This window comes from Dendropsophus ebraccatus, chromosome 11 (genome assembly GCF_027789765.1).
Source record: "Dendropsophus ebraccatus isolate aDenEbr1 chromosome 11, aDenEbr1.pat, whole genome shotgun sequence".
Taxonomy (NCBI): domain Eukaryota; kingdom Metazoa; phylum Chordata; class Amphibia; order Anura; family Hylidae; genus Dendropsophus; species Dendropsophus ebraccatus.
This window is the reverse complement of record NC_091464.1, coordinates 42,435,177-42,446,028: the sequence shown is the minus strand read 5'-3', so window position 1 is coordinate 42,446,028 and position 10,852 is coordinate 42,435,177. Positions and strand designations below refer to the sequence as shown.

General features: G+C 46.2%; 2 protein-coding genes across 3 annotated transcripts in view; one reads left to right on the top strand and one right to left on the bottom strand.

Moving 5' to 3' along the window:
* Positions 1 to 414: 414 nt before the first annotated feature.
* MED31 (mediator complex subunit 31) lies at positions 415 to 8,484 on the bottom strand. Of its 2 annotated transcripts, none has more exons than XM_069945424.1 (4): positions 8,265 to 8,352; positions 7,289 to 7,363; positions 2,348 to 2,444; positions 415 to 1,048 (listed from the first exon to the last, which is right to left on the bottom strand). In XM_069945424.1, exons 1-4 carry the CDS (start codon positions 8,299 to 8,301, stop codon positions 856 to 858), a joined length of 402 nt encoding a protein of 133 aa, XP_069801525.1. In that variant the 5' UTR covers positions 8,302 to 8,352; the 3' UTR covers positions 415 to 855. The 2 variants fall into 2 exon arrangements, with proteins under 2 accessions (XP_069801525.1, XP_069801526.1); XM_069945425.1 differs by lacking the exon at positions 8,265 to 8,352 and adding an exon at positions 8,381 to 8,484 and having other exon boundaries at positions 418 to 1,048.
* LOC138767717 (coiled-coil domain-containing protein 63-like) overlaps positions 8,412 to 10,852 on the top strand; it is a 21,027-nt gene continuing 18,586 nt past the window's right edge. The window contains exon 1 of the mRNA XM_069945423.1: positions 8,412 to 8,562. The gene's annotated coding sequence lies outside the window, so the exon portion shown is untranslated. The remainder of the gene's footprint in view (positions 8,563 to 10,852) is intronic.

Sequence of the window (10,852 nt, the reverse complement as noted above, 5' to 3'; positions counted from 1 at the left end):
CTCCCATGTTTATGTGCCACAAAAGGCATTAATGGTGTGTGAATGCACCCTTATAGTCTTTAGTTACAACTGAAAGATGCGCATACACTTGTACAAGATCCCCTCTTCTGAGGAAAGCCCCCACAGGAATACAAAATAACCTTAAAGGGTTATCCAGCGCTACAAAAACATGGCCACTTTTCCCCCTCTTTTGTCTCCAGATTGGGTGGGGTTTCAAACTGCGTTCCATTGAAGAGAATGGAGCTTGCAAACCACACCTGAACTGGAGACAAGAGGGCTAAAAGTGGCCATGTTTTTGTAGTGCTAGATAACCCCTTTAAAGGGGTTATCCAGCACTACAAAAACATGGCCACTTTTCCCCCTCTCTTGTCTCCAGTTCAGGTGTGGTTTGCAATTAAGCTCCATTCACTTCCATGGAACTGAGCTTAAAACCCCACCCAATCTGGAGACAAGAGAGGGGGAAAAGTGGCCATGTTTTTGTAGCGCTGGATAACCCTTTAACTTCAACCATGACTGTCTGCCTCTCTAACACCATCTCTAACAATCGTTTTTTGAGAGAATCGTTTTAACGAAGACAGATTCTCAAATCAATGTTCATCTTCTTTAGGAACCATTAGAGTTGACCAGACCAAATAGTGACATCTTCTCGCTTTGATTTTGCAGTGGAGAGTAGGGTAAGATATTCCAGATACAATACACTGCTATCTATGCAACCAATGCCTGTATGTCTCACCCCATATCTGCTGGTTGTTCATAGGTACACAATATGTAATAGTAAATAATAAAGTCAACAGTTACTGGGTAGCAATCATATTGTAGATAGACAGATATGTTGTAGTGGGGGGATGTTGTCTTTCATTTCCCAATGGTGTTGTTCTGGGGCTGCTGTTCTGCCAGGGCTTGTTGCAGCCTCATCCTCTTGCGAGAGTAGTGCTGCCAATGTAAGATCTGTTGCTCATCAATAAACTTTGCACACTGGGCGTTGACCAGCTCCTTACGGAAGTGTTCGTACTGCAATAACTCTAACATGTGCAGGCACTGTGGGTATCTGGGGGACAACAAAGAAAAAACAGCTGTCAGTGTTGGAAAGAGATACCCATCTACTCATACTATGTTACAATTTCCACTTTACTAAAAATTAAACTCAAGGAGAAGGAATATTTATGATACCTGCATTCTATATGAAAAAAAATTTAATATTTTTGAATCCACAGCATGTCAGTAATCTGCTGTTGAACCTTAAAGGGAACCTTTAAGCCCGGCGCGCACGCTCCTGAGAGGAGTCCAACTCTCATAAAGAATGACTGGTGAGTCCGACGCTCAGTCATTCTCTATGAGCGTTGGACTCATCTCAGGAGCGTATGCGCCAGGCTTTGGGCGATGAAATCTTTGTCACCGGACCGTCTCAAGAAGCGGGATCCGGCGCTATCAGGTAAGTATAAGGTGCTCTAGCGGGGGTCGGGAGCCTGTCACCCCGACACGGGGGGTGACAGGTCCTCTTTAAAGAGGATGTACCATCAGGTACATCTTCAATATGACCCACAGATGGAAAGGCACTGTCACAGGGAAGCCGGTGCCTGATGGTACATCCTCTTTAAGGCCCTATTCACACATCAGTAATCCTGGCCATAAATGCAAACCCAAAACTACAGATAGGATTACGGATGTGTATCTGTAACTATCCGAATGTGCATGGACCCAACGATCAAGCGGCTGATTCGGAGCAACTATGGATATCTAAAAGGGTCCGGTCTATTCACATCAATGGGTACTATGCTGTCTATAATTACACATCAAAATTGCAAACAGTATAATATAAAATAGTGCTTCTCAATTCCAGCCCTTATGTCTACCAACAGGTCAAGTTTTGAGGGTTTCCTTAGTATTTCACAGGTGATATAATTATCCTCAACACATGACCTGTTGGTGCTCATGAGGACTGGAACTGAGAAGCCCTATTATAAACTTAGGCCTGATTCATATATTCTGTGCAAGGATAGTATCATTCATTATGATGCAGTGACCTCCGAAATAGTTAAATCTTTGTTCTACTGTACTGGCACAGCCGTGTCAGTACAGTAGCAATTAGAATTAAAGGAGAAGTCTGGCAAAATTTTTTATTAAAGTATTGCATTGCCGCCCCAAGAGTTACACAAATCACCAATATACACTTATTATGGAAAATGCTTATAAAGTGCTTTTCTCCCGGCATTTACTACTGCAAACTGTTTGGTTTTAGCAACACTCTCTGTACCCAAACGGGAGGATGTTGCGGAATCCGAACAGTTTGCAGTTTCCACTCAACAATACCCATAATCAATACAAATCAGAATAAGCTCAGACTTACTTTAAATATTTAGCATACTCCGGATCCTTCCAATACAGCAAATATTTTAGGTAATTCACAAAAGGTTTCTCTTTGAAATATCCTCTTTGTGCAAGGACTGAAAAAAACAATAGCAATAAAATTATGATTCACAGTAGATGGTGCTTAAAAAAATGTTATTATAAAAAAAAACAAAAAACTGATTAATCAGTAAGAAGTCTCTGTGCTGAGACCCCAACAACGGCTGGAACATGATATAAACAGACAACTGCAGATTTGGCTTTTGACAGGACAGAAAGTACAGCAGGTTATGTGGCAGGATTATACTTTTGGTTCACCATGTTATTCTTGGAGCCCGTTGATGTGAAGGGCATTGGGCGGGATTCTTTCAGTGACACACCTGGTTGCCTAAGGTTAGATCTACACTTTGTTGTACGTTTAGTACATACAAGTATTACAGCATAAATATATACATTTCTCACTGATACATTATACAAAAAAATTTACCAACACTTACATTTGTTTTGGTGGATGCAAAAAGGTGGTCTGCAGCACATGGACAGAAACGTGTGCCAATATACACCACACATTTACATGTTTCTTTCTAAAAATGTTCCATATGTTTGAGTAAAACATGTGCATTAAAGGGGTATTCCACAAAACATAACTTTTTATATGTTGCTGCCCATGATGAGACTAACAATTCCTTTCATACTTGTTACTATCTATTCAGCCTCCTTCCCCCAGTTCTGAGCTGCTGCTTTCTGCTAAAGACACAAAAAACTGTGTGTGAGCCTCACTACTTATCTGCAACGTTGTAGCTTCTTTGTAATGCTGGGTGGGTTAATCTGAGATCAAGCTGCTGTGAACTCACTGTGATTTATCCTCCCAGCATTACAAAGTTGCAGATAGGGACTTTTGCGTCTCATCGACAGCAACATATAAAGAGTTATGTTTTAGCGGAATACTTTTTTAAACATGGTACAAAAACAAAGTGTCGATCCAGCCTAAGCTGACTGCAATATGGGGACTTTGGGCACACCACGTTGCACAGCTAAAGACTGCAGATTCATGCGGATTTCATAAGGTACCATGCAGGCAGGGGATACCGCAATTTCTGGGTGTGTGATGTGCTCAAAGTCAGTATGCAGCCCTAGGCTATGTTCACACTACGTAAAACTACGGCCATAGTTCTCGCCGCAGAACTACGGCCGTAGTTTTGAGGAGTTAAACATAGCATTATGTGCAATAGGATCCCGGACGGAGCGTACACACAGAAAAAAACAGAAAAAACTGACATGTCTGCTCCGGCCGCTCGCTTCACTGTGTGCTATGGGGAGCTCTGATGCGGGCGCGTGCTGATGCGCCCGCATCAGAGCTCTGCGGCCAGACGGATCATTCGGCCGGTACTTAAAGAGAACCAATCATGGGGGGGTGGGTGTTTGGGTTTAATACTTTATTAAATTTGTTTTTACTTTATTTTTATTTTTGTAAATAACTTTAATTACTTATTTTATAGATTTCACAGTGTTTCAATAAGTGTCTGGTGCCGACTCTTTTCAAAAGAGCCGGCTCGAGACTGCCAACCGGAAGTTCCCAGCGTCCTTTGCAAAGCTGGGAACTATCGCGAGATTGCTGTATATTATTAATTAGTGTCACGGCTGCAGCAACGTTAATCAGGTCTGTTATCAGTGCTTCCCTGTCACTTTACTCTGCAGCTGACCGGAGCTTTCAAAAGCACCCCCCGCCGGCATCTTCAGTGATCCTTCTGTAATCACAGAACTCAACCTGGTGGGATGTGTCCTGCGGGGGCCACTTCTGACAGCTCCTGCACAGGTCCCGGCTGCAGAGTAAACAGAGAGGAGGACAGGCTTCCATCCGGCTCTTGCAAGCACAGGGGAGTTACTTTCCTCTGTGCTGTGCTGTGCGCATCACTGCCGACAATCCACCTCTCCCTCCCCCCCAAAAAAACAACACAAATACACATTAACTCCTGCCTTGCCGAGGAGTCACTGCTGCCAGATCTTCTGATGCTAAGAGTGCACAGAGAGAGAGAGCACCCCTGCTGGATCCTTTTGCCAAGTCTCCACTTCCCCAGTGTCCCCTCAGAACACCCAGACTACAGCCTCACCAGACAGAGTAAGGAGCACAGTGCCCTGCCCCCACCCTACAGCTCCCAGCATGCCCTGACAGCCGGTGTATAACTACTACTCCCAGCATGTAAGCAGTATATACCCCGTGAGCCTGTGTAAGCAGTATATACCCCGTGTGCCTGTGTAAGCAGTATATACCCCGTGTGCCTGTGTAAGCAGTATATACCCCGTGTGCCTGTGTAAGCAGTATATACCCCGTGTGCCTGTGTAAGCAGTATATACCCCGTGTGCCTGTGTAAGCAGTATATACCCCGTGTGCCTGTGTAAGCAGTATATACCCCGTGTGCCTGTGTAAGCAGTATATACCCCGTGTGCCTGTGTAAGCAGTATATACCCCGTGTGCCTGTGTAAGCAGTATATACCCCGTGTGCCTGTGTAAGCAGTATATACCCCGTGTGCCTGTGTAAGCAGTATATACCCCGTGTGCCTGTGTAAGCAGTATATACCCCGTGTGCCTGTGTAAGCAGTATATACCCCGTGTGCCTGTGTAAGCAGTATATACCCCGTGTGCCTGTGTAAGCAGTATATACCCCGTGTGCCTGTGTAAGCAGTATATACCCCGTGTGCCTGTGTAAGCAGTATATACCCCGTGTGCCTGTGTAAGCAGTATATACCCCGTGTGCCTGTGTAAGCAGTATATACCCCGTGTGCCTGTGTAAGCAGTATATACCCCGTGTGCCTGTGTAAGCAGTATATACCCCGTGTGCCTGTGTAAGCAGTATATACCCCGTGTGCCTGTGTAAGCAGTATATACCCCGTGTGCCTGTGTAAGCAGTATATACCCCGTGTGCCTGTGTAAGCAGTATATACCCCGTGTGCCTGTGTAAGCAGTATATACCCCGTGTGCCTGTGTAAGCAGTATATACCCCGTGTGCCTGTGTAAGCAGTATATACCCCGTGTGCCTGTGTAAGCAGTATATACCCCGTGTGCCTGTGTAAGCAGTATATACCCCGTGTGCCTGTGTAAGCAGTATATACCCCGTGTGCCTGTGTAAGCAGTATATACCCCGTGTGCCTGTGTAAGCAGTATATACCCCGTGTGCCTGTGTAAGCAGTATATACCCCGTGTGCCTGTGTAAGCAGTATATACCCCGTGTGCCTGTGTAAGCAGTATATACCCCGTGTGCCTGTGTAAGCAGTATATACCCCGTGTGCCTGTGTAAGCAGTATATACCCCGTGTGCCTGTGTAAGCAGTATACACCGTGTGTGCCTGTGTAAGCAGTATATACCCCGTGTGCCTGTGTAAGCAGTATATACCCCGTGTGCCTGTGTAAGCAGTATACACCGTGTGTGCCTGTGTAAGCAGTATATACCGTAGTGCCTGTGTAAGCAGTATATACATTGTATTTATGAGTGTCTGTATGTATGTGTATATCTGCCTGAATGTTTGTCTGTGCTTGTGTGTATGTATATATGTCTGTAAGGCCTCTTCAGCTTCTTCACACACCCCAGTCCACCCCCAGCGTAGCCCTTGGAGCCTATGTACCATGAGATGTGATGGTGGCAGTGAAGTGGGACCTTAGAGCGATGAACTCACTCGCATCAGTACGCCTGCGCTACCTCAATAGCAAAATTTAATATTAGGTCTCTCTGTGCAGTCATATAGTATTGGGTCCCTCTGGGCATCCGCCATGAAGTAGATGGCCCCCTGTATAGCCCCCATATAGTAGATGACCCCCCTGCAGTGACAGCTCAACTTCACCTGCCTAGCAGACATTATCACACATGACAGGCATAGATGTAAAGATTTTCATGGATTTAGATACACTGGCTCACTATCACGCATCTGAATTACCACAGGATTAGATACACAGGCTCAGCAGTACAGTACCAATTATCTTAATATCAGATGCAAAGGCACAGGTAAACTCTATAAAAATATGTTTGGATACACTGGCCCAGTAGCTTCAGGTATTGTAGGTTTAGATACCCATTTTCACCAGACATTATCGCACATAATAGGTTTAGTTACACTGGAGAAACGTTACAGTCCAAAAGACTCTGCTGTTGATTAGTGGCTGCGGTGCACACAAGCTTGGAATACTGCAGCAAGTTTGAAATCTGGGGGCGTGGCTTGTGTGTACAACTGCCAGCCCCAAGATGGCAGCTCCAGTGAGCTGTTTCCATGGTATTTTCCTTACCTTATAATGACAGAATTAAGAGCTCTAATGCTTCCAGGGGTGATTTGTTTTATGTTTAGTTATATTTACTTCCTCCCTACTGTAAAATGACTGAGTATAATTTTTGGTGATTGGTTCACTTTAAGTACCGGCCGCGATGATCCGGGCACAGACCGGCCGTTCGGTGACCCGGCCGGTCTGTTACGTAGTGTGAACATAGCCTTATGGTGCGTTTACACAGACAGATTTATCTGACAGATTTCTAAAGCCAAAACCAGGAACAGACTATAAACAGAACAGGCAATAAAGGAAAGACGGATTTCTCCTCTTTTTAGATCCATTCCTGGCTTTGGCTTCAAGAATCTGTCAGATAAATCTGTCTGTGTAAACGCACCATAAGAGTAACATATGAAAAACAAGAGGCAAAACACTACAAACCATATATTAGTCTCTGAAAACCCATTTTCGGTGGCAACACAAGTGTTACTATATTTTTGCTTTTGGAGCAAATTTTCATATTACAGTATATTAAAAAAAAACTATAGAATAACCAACAAATAAGTCATATTATCAACTCTTTCCAAATGTAAGGCTATTATGAGAACCATTACCCCTAGATGCAACATTGTTTCCTGCCCCACAGGAAGGCGAGCACACTGCCCATCGCTGCCCCCTGTAGGACACTTACAGTTCAGGTAGTTCGGATTGGCCAGACACTGAACAAATTCCAACTCCAGCTGGAAGCGAATCCTTGCTTGCTCATCTGGGGAAAGAAAACAAACAATAACTATATGATATGACAGATCATTGCAGACATAACCCCCCATAGGAAGTTACGCTTCCAACAGCCATCAAGGTGGCAGCCATTATAGCTTACAAACTGCCCTCCTGCCCCCAGTAGTAAGCAATGAGCTGGACGCCCCTCTACTGTAAACCATCACGTATCTCCTAAGCTCAATCCCAGTGCTGCCCATGGTAAGAGAAGCGGATAGTGTGAGGGGTCTCACCAGCGTCCTCCTCTTCTCCTACAATCTCTTTCTTTCAAATCAACTGGTTTCATAAATTTATATAGATTTGTAATTTACTTCTATTAAGCAATCTTAAGTCTTTTAGTACTTATCAGCTGCTGTATGCCCTGCAGGAAATGGTGTTTTCTTTCCAGTCTGACACAGTGCTCTCTGCTGCCACCTCTGTCCATGTCAGGAACTGTCCAGAGCAGGAGAGGTTTTCTATGGGGATTTACTACTACTCTGGACAATTCCTGACATGGACAGAGGTGGCAGCAGAGAGCACTGTGCTGAAAAGAATACACTGGCTTCCTGCAGGACCTACAGCAGCTGATAAGTGTGGGATGACTTCAGATTTTTAAATAGATGTAAATTACAAATCTATATAACTTTTTGAAACCAGTTGACTTGAAAGAAACAGATTTTCATCTTTCATATATTGCTGGGGCTACACAGAAAATAATAAGCAGCTAATATAGGCCATTCTAGGCTATTACTCATGGCCAATGTGTACAAGGCCTGGAGGTGGCCTCATATATTACTGTATACAGTGACTGGGACATGGGCCATGACTGAGCAGGCACAGTAGGGGGCGTAATGTCAGCTATTATCCCATCACAGAGGAACCTGCCTCACCCTGACGTATTAGGGACATACAAACAGTGCTGGTCCTGGTACCGGAGCCTCCCGTCATCCCGTACTGGCGGACTACACGTCATTACCGCCTACGTCCTCACTATTTCTTCTCTCTATGTCTTTATACTCAGACCTACCCGTTTCCATTGAAGCGGCCGCCATGACGCGTCTGCGCACTGCGCCTCCAAACCCACAATCTCCGGAAGTTGTCACGTGTGGACGTGACGTTTCATCAGTGAGGGCGGAAGTTGGTAGCACGCTGGTTTGGGCGGAAGTATCTGAAGCATGCGCAGTACACCTAACGGTAGAAAACCTTGAGGTTGTGTCTCTGCATTGAGGTGCTGTGTACTGCGTGTGTAGTATGGAGTAGAGATTATCCACAGTCTGTTATGTTTTCTATGTAGAGCTCAGTCATAGTGTCCAAAGCCTGACCAGAAAGTGGTAGTGGGGCCCTGTCATAAAGCATCATGGCCTCCCCTCTAATTCATGGCCTCCCCTAGGATTTATGGCCTCCCCCAAGATTCATGGCCTCCCCTAGGATTTATGGCCTCCCCCATGATTCATGGCCTCCCCTCTGATTCATGGCCACCCCTAGGATTCATGGCCTCCCCTCTGATTCATGGCCACCCCTAGGATTCATGGCCTCCCCTCTGATTCATGGCCACCCCTAGGATTCATGGCCTCCCCTCTGATTCATGGCCTCCCCTAGGATTCATGGCCTCCCCCAGGATTCATGGCCTCCCCTCTGATTCATGGCCTCCCCTCTGATTCATGGCCTCCCCCAGGATTCATGGCCTCCCCCAGGATTCATGGCCTCCCCTCTGATTCATGGCCTCCCCTAGGATTCATGGCCTCCCCCAGGATTCATGCCCTCCCCTCTGATTCATGGCCTCCCCTCTGATTCATGGCCTCCCCTAGGATTCATGGCCTCCCCTCTGATTCATGGCCTCCCCTAGGATTCATGGCCTCCCCTCTGATTCATGGCCACCCCTAGGATTCATGGCCTCCCCTCTGATTCATGGCCACCCCTAGGATTCATGGCCTCCCCTCTGATTCATGGCCTCCCCCAGGATTTATGGCCTCCCCCAGGATTCATGGCCTCCCCTCTGATTCATGGCCTCCCCTAGGATTCATGGCCTCCCCCAGGATTCATGGCCTCCCCTCTGATTCATGGCCTCCCCCAGGATTCATGGCCTCCCCTAGGATTTATGGCCTCCCCTCTGATTCATGGCCTCCCCTAGGATTCATGGCCTCCCCTCTGATTCATGGCCTCCCCTAGGATTTATGGCCTCCCCTCTGATTCATGGCCTCCCCTAGGATTCATGGCCTCCCCTCTGATTCATGACCTCCCCTAGGATTCATGGCCTCCCCTCTGATTCATGGCCACCCCTAGGATTCATGGCCTCCCCTCTGATTCATGGCCACCCCAGGATTCATGGCCTCCCCTCTGATTCATGGCCACCCCTAGGATTCATGGCCTCCCCTCTGATTCATGGCCTCCCCCAGGATTTATGGCCTCCCCCAGGATTCATGGCCTCCCCTAGGATTCATGGCTCACTCCATACCCCGTACTCCACAATCCAACACTGGATTCTGCATATATAATTGTATCCTTGCTCAGTGGTATACAGGTATCCCATTACCCCAGTAGCATCCTGTATACTCACCCTCCCCACACCTGGCTCTGGTGGTGACACTCTCCAGTATCAGGACATAGTGTGTGGTGGGGCCACCAGCAGGGCCACAGATGATATACAGTATCACTTTAAACTGCCACCTTTAGGGTGGGTTCACACATACTGCATCTGCAGCGGATTTCACACTGCAAGTTTACAGCTAAATCGGCTGTGGATACCTTCAGTGTTACTTCAGTGAGATTCCATTGAAGGATTGTCATCTGAGCACCTGGAGATGCTGGGAGCCCCCGAAGCAAGCCAGGGGTTAAGGGGGCTGCCATCACATTGTAAACAACCTAAAAACCATATGATTGCTGTAGATACTGCTTGGTCATAGCAGAACTGTAAGGGAAGATTGGGCACAAATAAAAAAGTATTTTAGTGACACCTTGTTCTTTTACCCCTTCTGAACACGGCGTACCTGTATGTGGTGTCGGGTAGGAAAGTATGGAGTGGGCTCAGGAACTGGACCTGCTCCATTATGACAGGTTCTGTCTGCTGTAGATACCTAGTTTTTGACCAACATCAGGGATCGCTCCGATGTCGGACATTTTACTGTATAGATGCTGTGATCAATAGCAATTACTCATCTGTAAAGTTCTTTGTCATGTCATTGGTGGCTTAGTGCTCCAGTTAAAGGGGTTATCCAGCACTACAAAAACATGGCCGCTTTCCCCCTACTGTTGTCTCCAGTTTGGGTGGAGTTTTGAAACTCAGTTCCATTGAAGTAAATGGAGCTTAATTGCAAACCACACCTGAACTGGAGACAACAGTAGGGGAAAAGTGGCCATGTTTTTGTAGCGCTGGTAACCCCTTTAACATCCTGTGATGTAATCGCATTGTCAGAGACAGAAGCCTTGTGTAGGCCACTGTGGCTGTTATAACAGATCTGCTAGTACAGTGCCGATATACAGTATGTATTGTACTATTCTG